Source organism: Cricetulus griseus, chromosome 8, assembly GCF_003668045.3.
Source record: "Cricetulus griseus strain 17A/GY chromosome 8, alternate assembly CriGri-PICRH-1.0, whole genome shotgun sequence".
Taxonomy (NCBI): Eukaryota; Metazoa; Chordata; class Mammalia; order Rodentia; family Cricetidae; genus Cricetulus; species Cricetulus griseus.
In genome coordinates this window covers 16,033,666-16,045,283 of record NC_048601.1, presented here as the reverse complement: position 1 = coordinate 16,045,283, position 11,618 = coordinate 16,033,666, and the positions used below count along the sequence as shown (strand labels likewise).

At 41.1% G+C, this 11,618-nt stretch overlaps 1 protein-coding gene across 3 annotated transcripts; it reads right to left on the bottom strand.

The window, feature by feature from the left end:
- Positions 1–3,076: 3,076 nt before the first annotated feature.
- Magohb (mago homolog B, exon junction complex subunit) lies at positions 3,077–11,607 on the bottom strand. 3 transcript variants are annotated; one of them, XM_027429854.1, is made up of 5 exons: positions 11,440–11,607; positions 7,887–7,945; positions 6,837–6,947; positions 4,333–4,415; positions 3,077–3,427 (listed from the first exon to the last, which is right to left on the bottom strand). In XM_027429854.1, exons 1-5 carry the CDS (start codon positions 11,531–11,533, stop codon positions 3,328–3,330), a joined length of 447 nt encoding a protein of 148 aa, XP_027285655.1. In that variant the 5' UTR covers positions 11,534–11,607; the 3' UTR covers positions 3,077–3,327. The 3 variants fall into 3 exon arrangements, with proteins under 3 accessions (XP_027285655.1, XP_027285657.1, XP_027285656.1); XM_027429856.2 differs by having other exon boundaries at positions 11,397–11,520; XM_027429855.2 differs by lacking the exon at positions 11,440–11,607 and adding an exon at positions 9,303–9,510.
- Positions 11,608–11,618: the final 11 nt, after the last annotated feature.

Here is an 11,618-nt window from a genome sequence, read left to right as displayed (position 1 = left end):
AGTCCTGGTTGGCCTGGAATTCACCATATACACCAGGTTTGCCTGGGACTCTCCTGCCTGCCTCCCAAGTGCTGGGATTAGGGGTGTGAGCCACCAGGCCCAGCTTCATAAATAAAATTTTTAGTTGTAATCTGGCAAATGGATGGTAAACTTCCATTCAACATTATATTTAAAGTCCAAGACTTTAATCTTTCCTTGCCATATAAATTTGAGCAAAACACTGCATATTAAAAGTCATTTTTTTTAACATGGAGAGAATGCAGGGTTGGAACAACTGCAAAACTGTAATCAGGAATGTAGAGAAAAAAAAACTTTTAGATTTGGGGGCTGGAGAGGTGGCTTGGCAGTTAAGAGCACTAACTGCTTTCCCAGAGGACCCAGGTTTAATTCCCAGTACCCACATGGCAGCTAACAACTGTCTATAACTCCAAGATCTGATACCCTCACACAAGCATTCATGCAGGCAAAACAATGCACAAAAAAATAAAAAAATAATTTTTTAAAGCTCTTAGATTTCAAAATGACTTAAAAAAAAAAAAAAAGCTTTCTAGCCACAGACATTTCTCTAAGACACAGGATGAGCTAGGTTTTCTACCTGACTCGGTCAAAGGGTGCAGGTGTTTGGAAGAACAGGCTGGGGAAGGTACATGAGCCAAAGTGAGAACAAGCACGATCTACAGCAGGAGCCACTGCTCTCTAGAAAACTCAGGTTGTTGCTCCAGATCAGGGGGTTTATGTCACATCACCCACGGATAAATTAATGGTGCTTTTTATACTCTTATGTCTGCTGAGAGGGAGTCATCTTCACCCCGGAGGCTAAGCAAGTAAGTGCCAGACTTGCTTCTTTGTGCTTTCTACAGAGTTTGCCTCCTCTAACACCACACAAAGTCTGTGAGTGAGAACTCCGTCTGTTTTGCTGATTACTGCTACCAAAGCATGAACAGGATGTGAGCTGCCTACCAGTTTGCTTGATAAGGGAGGAAAGCTAACAAAAACTGAACACAGAATGGGAATTTGGGGTTTTGGTTGAATACACAGACAGGAGGATACCAATAACTGTAAAGCCAAAGAGCAGCAGCTTCCTGGGTACAGCTGGGTACAACTAAGCGCTGATTTTCTAGAAGACTCTAAGCTGAAAACGAGCACAAATAGCACTGGATGATAGAATCACCTCAGAGGCAATGGACTGACACTCCCATTGTGGCTCTTTGAACAAAGTGCAGCACAAAACAGGAAGTATCGAACTTTGCATGACGGTCTAATAAAAAGGGTGAGAAACTTAAATGTTTTGTTTTCTTGAATTTTGTCTTCTAAATTTACTTTTGTGAGAGAAAAAAAAAACACAAAAACCACACATATACACACATTTCCCTGACTTCTTTGCTGTCAAAAGCCTTTATTTGTGAAACCGCAACAGCCTGTCCTACTATGTTTAGACAGATACAATTCTAGTCACTTTCAAATCTTCTAGTGGGACCCTCAGACCTCAGGGGCATCATCATTTCACAGCTGAAGGCTGTTTTTCCTGTCCCAGGCTGAGGTGACAAACACCTGCAGTAGCCACCAGCCCACAGGGAAGGATGGGCTGACTCACGGGCTTCAACGGGAGAACTGATTGGCTGGTCCTGGCCAGCTTCACACCTCTTGGTACTTGTCTTAAGGTGGACTTTTCACAACTCTGAACTATGGTAAACTTCACAGCTCTTAGGAAAACAGAGAAGAGCTCTATTTTAAGATTTCCTGTGCCCTAAACCGCCCCATGTGTCCTAGCATTTGCAATCACATCTGTTCTAAAACTCTGCATTATGGTACCCACTCACAGTCCTTGCTGAGCCACAAGCACTGAGACAGGAGAAATGAAAGAGATGCTCTGGAACTCAGTAAGAATGGCAAAAGGGGTGCGAAGAAGGGTTTCAAGTGGATATTTGGGCTCTGTGTCAGTCAGGGATAAAATCACTTATAGGTCATAAGAAAAATGGGGGCTGAAGAGGTGGCTCCATGTCCAAGAGCCCGGGCTGCTCTTCCAGAGGACTTGAATTTGGATCCGAGCACCCACATGTGGGTAATTCCAGTCCCAAGGAATCCAGCACCCTCTTCTGGGCTCTTGCAGGCACCAGGCATATTTGTGGGTGCACTAATATACTCCCCTGCTCACCATCAGGGGAATCTGTAAGTTCAGCTCACCTCTCCTAACCCATGCTTCTTTACAGATAGGGTTTCATGTAGCCTACACTAGTCTAGAACTGACTATAATGCCGAAATAGGCATAGAACTCCTGACCCTTCAGCATCTTTTTCCTAGTGCTAGGGTTTCTGCTCTGGTAACATGGTGGTACACACCTTTAGTCCTCCAACTCAGGAGGCAGAGGCAAACAGATCTCTGTGAGTTTGAGAACATCCAGAAGGAGGAGGAAGAAGAGGACACCAGCAGCAGTACTAGCAGGGATAACGAGGTAGAAAGTAGAAAGTCGGAAGGACCTGGGAAACATGAACACCGTTTCCAGTGAGAGTCTGACAACAGGCATGCACACCATATGTGGTTAAAAGAAAACTTCACGTAACTTTGTAAAGCTTCAACTCAGCTCCTCCAGGTATGCACACACACAGGAATAAGGGCACAATAAGACAGGCAAATGTGGGGTACTGACTATGCTCTTTCCACAACTCAGCTCCTCCAGGTATGCACACACACAGGAATAAGGGCACAATAAGACAGGCAAATGTGGGGTACCGACTATGCTCTTTCAACAACTTGAGAAAATATTTAAATGTGAAGTATGCCAAGAAGGCTTCTGATAATGAAAAAAAAAAAAAATCTCCAACCTTTGTAAACAACCTCAGTAAATGTCACAAAGGTAAGTCCTATGAAGTATGGAAACAGAATAGTGACTCTATGCTACCTTCAGCAGGTGGGGTGTGGCTTTGGATTTCCAGATGAGCAGCCTCTGCTCTAAGCTCTACCAACCAGAACAACTTAGGATCCTTAAAGCGAGTCACTGATCCAGCCAGGACACACACACACACACACACACACACACACACACACACACACACAGCACAGCACAACAACAACAGACTCCCAGGCTTTGGTACATTTTATTAGAGCAAAATTTCAACAGAAAAAAAAAAAAGGCTTTTATTTACAGAATCAATTGCATATAGGGACTGTCTAGTCCACATGGACCAAGAGAGGAAAACCATTAAACCTGGTTTTTTTTTTTCAAATATTGAGTTTATATACAAAAGTTTCACATTCATAAAAATCTCAAAATTGTCAATAAAAAAATTCCTTTAATTAAATATATAAATAACCTCAAAAGTATCCCATTCAAATTGGCTTAATCTTGAAATGAAGTCCAATGAGACTGAACACTAAGCATTTCAAGTCCTGCACCAAATAGTAAAATACACGGAGGCCTTCAGGATCCCTAAAATTAAAAACAATAAATAAATAAACGTTACCTTTTGTTTCCCATGAAACACAATCTTATAAATTCCTGAAGCAAACCAAACTATTTGAACCAATTAAGCTTATAAAATTTAGGGAAAAGGAACATTTGGAGCAACTGAAGGGAACAAAGGGAACCATTAGCGCCTCCCTCTCCCTGTAAGGAGGACTGCAGTTCAGCAGCGCTCACTGATGGCTTAAGAGCACCGGAGTACACAGCCCATGTCCTCACCAACTGTAGCGATGTCTTTACAGGTTTAAAAACACACCTGTTCTTCATGAACACGGGTGTCCTGCTACTATTATGCATGCATTCCTCTCCCCTTACCTGAAGCACCTACTGTGTGCCAGCCACTATTCTAACTCTGAAGACAAAGCAAGGTTCTTATGCAGCTCATACTCAAGTAAGTTATGATTTAGGGCAACATGAAGCAACAGCAACAATATGGGGACACTTTGAGGGAAAGGAGCATGAAGAAATGACTCAATGACTCAGGCCAACAAAGCTTAAGTATGTGCTGCACAGAACCTGAGGACACAAAGGTGGCTCACACACATGCCTACTGTTTCTTTCCAGTGCTAAACCCAAAGGAAAGTATGTTATAATATGAGCCCAATGAAGCTGATCAATGCAAAAATTTTCTTCCTTTACATTTTATGACATTATAACCAGGCTTTTTAATACAAAATGACCCACAAAAATCAGGTATTATTATGCAATGCTACACTGTTAATTTCTCTGGCAGACAGGATAACAAGTGTGTAGCTACTTTTAGAAAGTCCCAATGGCATCTAAATACTAAACGGCCTTGCTAACAGACCACAGTTGGCAGGAGCCTCACTAATGCGTTCCATCAGCTCATACAAACATTTCAGTACACTTACTTGGATTGATTGACATCAATAAGAGAACCTATTTTTGATGTGGTAAAAGAAATGTGTTCATCCCCAATCACAATTTCAAGTTCCTGAAAACAAAAACAGCAGAGAAATAGCATCATCAACAACAACAACAAAGTCTACTCCAGAAGACAGAAGATATCCATATTCATGCTACAAAGAGGTGGAAACTTTCTAGAACTTAATGGGAGGGGGCCAGAAATTTACTCTCAGCCAATCATGGTGGCACATGCTTATAATCCCAGCACTCAGGAGGCAAGGCAGGAGGATTGTCTCAAGTCTAAAGCCAGTCTGGGCTACAGAGAAGTTCCATACCAGCCAGGCTACACAGGGAGACTCTCTCCAAAAGAAATTTAATGTGCTAGATTGAATTCTCTTAATATAACCTCAGTTTCAGGACCAAGCCAGAACTCCTTCCCAGAGCCATCATAAAAAAGGGGCTCAGACAAAACGACCCAGAAATGCTTATGATGTTGGTAAATATGAGAGCTGTTGCATGTGTTATAGAAATTATTATACAAATACAAGCCCACATAAAATATCACAAAATGCATTTCCCTTTAGGTGAGTTTCTACAAATATATTAACAATGGCTACTGTTTTGGCACCTGCCACACATCAGGCCTGAATGCTGGGATTTTACACACACTCTCTGCAGTCCCTAAAACACCTTTACAAGGGGTACAGACTTCATTAACCCTATTTCACAAATGTACAATCCTAAACTCATAAAGCACAGAACACACAATGATATCAATAACCAGGAGTAATGTAACCATAACAGTAATGTTCCCTTAATCATATTAACATTATAAAATATTATGTAATACTATTTTAGGGCACTCAAAACTGCCAATATAAAGGAGATAAAAATATACTTAAGTATATTTAAGTATCATATTTACTTTTTATATTGGGTTTTTAAAATATAAGTTAACATTTATAATGTAGAAGTACGTATTCATATGTTACTATAAAGACTGTGTGTTTATATATTCTTGGAGAAAAATAAATAACTATCTCTGGTGAATAAAAGTACTTGGCACTATATAAAATTGAACAGAAGAGAAAAAAACAGTATTGTTCCCACTTGAGAGACTAATACTCTCTGAAATTCAGTGAAAAGTAGAACTTATAAGACAATACAATGTGATGTGGTTGCTCCACCACCATTACCATCATATAAATTTTATCTGTACTGCTTATTCAGAAATCTAAGGCTAATGAAAAGGCTGCATGTTTGAAGTTTTTACATTGAATTACCAAGCAGATGCTAGAAAAGATAGCCCTAGTTATTTAATCAAAAGGCCTAACTCTGCACTTTATGAGATACAGCAAATTACGAATTAGCTAAGATTCTCTAATAATCACAAAATTCTTGGTTTAACTATCCAGTGGCAATTTCTGGAACAGGCCTGCTACCCATCATGAGAACACATCACCAGGGCAAAATACAAGCACTGGCTCTCCCTAGGAGAGAAACATTTTCATTTCTAATGACGCCCTCTCCATATCTGCAGGTATTTTTCTAGAACTGATAATTCAGAAATTAGATCACTAAGGCAAAAACAGATGGAAAATATTGACATTTTCTGATATATACTACCAAACTACCGTCTAAAAGAAGTATATCAGCTTAGAAACACAGATCACTACCTCTCTTTCCTTATACCATACTCTACATTGGGCTCTTGCCACAGAACAGCTGTGTCTCTGCTACTTTGAGCATGTATTAGATCTCTCTACATTGTCTTCTAGTCAAAGAAAGCAGTGGATATAAAGTACAATCCTCAGGAACACAGAAAAATGAAAATAAATGTTTCTTTCTCCCAGGCCTTGTATTTCATTTCTCTGAGAATTGAAAATTCCCAATTCAGAAACCAAACTGTCTTTATACAGAGTGAAGCTGGGCCTGCAGAGTCCTCTGGGAGCACTCTGAGAAACATCAAGTGTTCTGAAGGGAATATAAGAGGCAAATACAGTGGTCCACTTGAACAAAAAGAAAAAAAAAAAAAGGAGAAAAAAAAAAAAAAAGACTTTTTCTGGGGCATTCAAATAAACAAATTCTGAAAGATAAAAATTTGGAAAAAGTGAATTGCTGCACTCAGTGATAAGAACTAGCTCTCAAATTTAGCTAGCAATATTGTACTGATTTACAATAGAAATAATTAACAATAATGGATAATTTACATAGCAGCGTCAAACTATCCTAACTTTGGCTGGACAGACTAGACAAAAGATGTAGAATACTGTCTAAATTTAGACCTATGTGCTGACTCCTCTACAGTTGAAGATAGCAAAGAAATTCAAGCTAAGAGCTGGGAGGTGTAACTTGGATGGAGTACTTGCTTGCCCAGCATGTATGAATCTTAAAGAGAACAAAGTTATATAATCAAACTTTCAATAAGAAACCATGATGAATGTATAAGATAACACACAGTCGTTGTATCAACTGACTCTGTCCACTTAAAAAATCACGAAGCACAGACCTGTCTGCCAACCCTGTCAGGGGGTGGCCACAAAGCATCGTCCTCTTTTGTTATTTCACTGTCATCAATAATTCTCTTCAGTTCTTCCATTACACTCTTGTGAACATAGGCCTGAAAACCAATGACAGTAAAATCTTATAAGGTTCATCTGTCTTCCCACTGTTCAGCAAGATATAATAAAAGCAAGCTATAAATCCTAAATATTCCAACAGAATAGGAGCAAAAAATTGAATTTGATTCCAAATTCATCCATCTCACAATTTTTTTTCTGCTCTCTTGCCTTTAATCACACACCCTTCCCTCTTCTCACAACTAGCTGCTTTAAGGCTCCACAGTCTGCCAGTTGTAACAGGAACAATCTGCTTATTGCAATTAATGGAACATCGTAAGAGCTATATTGTAAGGACACAACATAATCACCCAGGGGCTGGCAGGCTAAGTCCAGGCCACACTTTCATGTCTTTCATTTAAAAATCACACTTCACAAAATGAATTAAATGATACGAGGCTATAAATATTACAAAATGCTAAAATCAGAACCATCAAGGGGATAAAAGCAGCCAAGACTAAAGACCTGAGCTCAATCCCTAGAACCTGCATAGTAGGAAAAAACCAATTCCTACCAACTGTTCTTTGATTTCTACATACATGCTGCTACATGTGTATACAATACAACACGACACAACACACACACACACACACACACACACACACACACACACACACACACGTTAGAAAAAGAAACTTTTAAAAAATGCTGTAATATGTAATTAAAAGAGAAACCTTTGCAACTATAAATTGGTTTCTTCATTGAAACAGAACCTATGAATAACTTTTGTCAATACAGACAAGATAAATGAACAAAATGTAAAATATTAGACATTTGAAAAGAATTTAGCCAGAGGCAGGTGGATCTCCCTGAGTTCAAGGTCAGCCTGTTCTACACAGTGAGTTTCAGGAGAGCCAGGGCTACAAAGGTAGAACCCATCTCAAATGAGAAAAAAAACAAAAAAAGGAGAGAGAGAGAGAGAGAGAGAGAGAACAACTTACCTCTTTTCTTATCATCACATCATTCTTATAATTGCTGTTGTTGGCGTATCTAAGCTTTCCTGTGCAGAGATAAAGAACACCATGAGCAATTTTAAAGGGAAGGCCAATTTCATATCCCACTTTTAGTAGCAAATCTACTTTCCTCGTGTAAGATGAGTGATAAACACTCAATAATATAAAAGTGAGCTAGCAAACTTAAATATGTTCCACAGCATGATGTGGTAGAATTTGGGGAGCCCCTTTTGAGGGCCTTACCCTGCCTGGGGAGTGGAGGGGGGATGGCTAGGGGCAGTTGGGATGTTGGGTGGAGGGGAGGGAGAGGGAGAAGGGATTGACACGTGAAGCAAGCTTGTTCCTAATTTGAACTAATAAAAGAATAAAAACTAATAATTAAAAAAATGTTCCACAGCTTCCATTTAGAATGGGTCAGGTTTCTTAAGGCCTGTTCTCACCCCCCTCCCCTTTCTGAGACAAGATCTCACTGTGTAGTCAGGTTGGTGGTCTTGAACTCACAGAGATCTATCCACCTGCCTCAGTCTGTGTCCTAACTGCTGGGATTAAAGTTGTTCACAACAAACAAGATTATTTTCTCAATCTAGCCCCTAAACTAAACGTGACTGTGACAAAGCACTGAGTATTCTCTTCAAGTGTGACATGCTGATGCTTAAGGCAGCTCTCACAGCATTTCTTCTGATCTCTAAAGGAATTCGAGCAGCAGCTTCCACTTTCTCACCTATTCACAGGGCATAAAATCAAGTTAAGCAACTTGCTCAGAGTCACACAAGTCTCAAGAAGTCTCCTTTGTATCAACCCTTTCTCTACTATTCCAAAATATTCTCTTAATTGTTTTCCTTCAAATTAGTGTATAATTAAGATAATGAAAAAAATCTTTAAATTATAACTGGAAGCATGCAGACCATGTAAACTGCCAGTTTGTTGGCTGATTTATTTCAAACCATCTGTCATGACCTCCGAAGCTCCCAAAGTGTGCATCCCTGCATGGCTAGTCAGCCATGGGCTGATACAGCTGTGATGGCTTTCTTATCTGCTAAAATGACAGATCACCATACTGGGGTGTACCCAGCAAGAACTGTAAATTCTGTGAGTCACTATTTCTCATGTAAGTGGAATGATTGGGTGGCAAAGGTGCATGAGAACCAATCCATACAGAGCATTTCCCTGGTAAGTATTACTCTTATTTGTGTGACTCGGGGTGACAAGGACAAGCTGCATGGCACTCACAGCCAAGGGGGCTAAGAACAGAACTACAAAAGAAATAAAAAAAGCAAATCAAATTAAAAAATACAAAACCACCACCACAACCACAAAAAAACAAAGTAAGTTTGCTCCAAACAAATTTTGGAGAACAAAGGGTAAAGTTATTAAGTTTCTAAACAACTACAGGATCACAGTTACCTTGACTTCTTCTGCAAAGCTTGATTCATATACATGATCCTCTCCTACTTTCCTTTTCAAAGAAGCGTGTCCACAGCACTTAATTAAAATCTATACAGTCATACGATTAAACGCCTGTGTCTCAGCCGGGCGGTGGTGGCACATGTCTTTAATCCCAGCACTCAGGAGGCAGGGGGAGGCGATCTCTGTGACTTCAAGACCAGACTGGTCTACAAAGATACACAGAGAAACCCTGTCTCAAAAAAAACAAAATCAAAAACAAAAGTCTGTGTCTCACGTTCGACCTTCAGCTTTGGCACTTAAATATGTATTCAAAAATAAAACCCAGGAAAGCAGATCTGTCCAGACAGAACTGCCTTACACTACACTGGAGGGGCTTCCACAAACCACTGCTCACTCTGCTCATCTCTGGTTTTTCTTTCACCCAGAAGACAAGAAAGTGTTTCCTTTTGATCTCAAGTGTCTCATCTTCTAGGAGAAGCTTTTATGGGGTTGGGACTTTTTTTTTTTTTTTTTTTTTTTAGCTTGGCTTATTGTATTTTATTTTTGGTATTTTGTTTTGTTTTTACAGAAGGACTTTCTCTGTATAGCCCTGGCCATCCCAGAACTCATTCTATAGACCAGGCTGGCCTGGAACTCACAGAGCTCCACTTGCCTCTGCCTCCCAAAAGTGCTGGGATTAGAAGCATGAGCCACCACACCTGGTTTAGGGGAAGCTTTTGGGTTTGGGGTTTTTTTGTTTGTTTTTGTTTTCTTTTTTCAACTCAAGGTTTGATCATTTATTTGTTACTCTTTACTGGACTCAGACTTAAAAGTAGAAGTTCTCAGCAAGGACAGCCTATGTCTCTTGGAAATCTATGCCTGGTGTTTTTTTGTTTGGGGGTTGTTTTGGGTTTTGGGGTTTTTTTTGGTGTTTGGTTTGGTTTTTTGTTGTTGTTGTTGTTGTTGTTGTTGTTGTTTTTGGCTTCCTTCATTCTGTAGGCCAAGAGTGTAGCATATCCTGCAGCTTTGTCGTTTTTCTTAGTGTGTTGTTTCTTCAGAGCAGTAAGTTGGAGTTGAGAATCTTGGGTGCTTTGGCCCCGGACTTCTTACCTTCTTTGTTTAAGAGCTTTCTGACAAAATACTGGTAGATACCATCTTTAGAGAAATTGAAAAGCTTTAGGACTCTGCTAGCTGTCAGTCCAGGACTATCCTTTTTTTTTAATGATAACCAATCTGAAGACAATCAGATTGGCATCCACAATGTTTCTCCTTGATCTACAGCAAGTATGCTCCTTACTGGACAGCAGACACACTCTGCAGGGGGTCATGAAGCCTTATTTCGTGGGAAACCTTATCTGTCGTTCCCACCAATGAGTGGGACCACACAAGTCCTCCACTCTCCACCCAGAGCAACAGCAGCTACTTCCTCCGCCTTTGCCTCTCTCAGAAAGCACAGAGCTTGTGTTCACCGTCTACTTGCTCTGACAGCCAGTGGCTGGGGAGGAGATAGTCAGCTTCTTTTTAACAGGGCTGAACACCTAGTAGGCAATGAGAAAGGCGCTTCTGGGAAGCTTTCATTTAGGGCCTTCCCTCTGACCTCCATCCATCCACGTATCATGATAAAGACGGTATTTCAATGCCTAACACACATCACACTCCTGTTCAGACAGGGGAGCTTCCTCCCCTAGAAAGCATCCTCAACACAGAGTAAATGAGCGAGCAGGCCAAAAGGCCCCCCAAAGACTTCAAGTATCTGCTGAAGTATCACTCGGTAATTCCGTCAACACTGCCGAGGCACAGGCTCTGCATTCTGGGTTTCCGATTTTTCCGTGTTCAACTTCGCTGGCGGTAGCTGGGTGCGCTTTTCTGGATACCTTTACAGCAATTTTGCTCTCACAAAAACAAACACCCAAGCCCGCTACGCTGCACGCTCGGGCGCTTTCTAATCTATGTCGGAAAGAAGCCCTTCCAGCCCGGCTGGAGGACCGGGAGTTCGAAGTCATCCTGGACTAAACAACGAGACCCCCCCCCCTCCCAACACACACCCCGGACTCAAAACCAAACAGGAAAACTGAAATAACACAGAAAGGAAGAACAGAAATAGAAACCCACCCGCTGGGGGCTCGCCCTCCCTCGCGGCCCCTCCGCCGCTCACCGTCCGGCCGAAACTCGAACTCCAGAAACTCGTGCCCGAACTTGCCCTTGTGCCCTACGTAGTAGCGCAGGTAGAAATCACTAGCCATAGACATTTTTGCCGTCGGCCCAGCCCGCTGCACGGCCAGGCCAACGTGCCGCCGGCGCGGGGCAGTGACGTCAGGGGCGCGGGCAAAGAAC

Excerpts from the sequence above, each read along its gene's own strand:
- Magohb (XM_027429854.1), bottom strand. The coding sequence starts at position 11,533 with ATGTCTATGGCTAGTGATTTCTACCTGCGCTACTACGTAGGGCACAAG. Across the intron at positions 7,946-11,439 it reads GTTCGAGTTTCGGCCGGACG|GAAAGCTTAGATACGCCAAC; the intron begins GTGAGCGGCGGA and ends ATCTCTGCACAG. Across the intron at positions 6,948-7,886 it reads ATGTGATGATAAGAAAAGAG|GCCTATGTTCACAAGAGTGT; the intron begins GTAAGTTGTTCT and ends ATTGGTTTTCAG.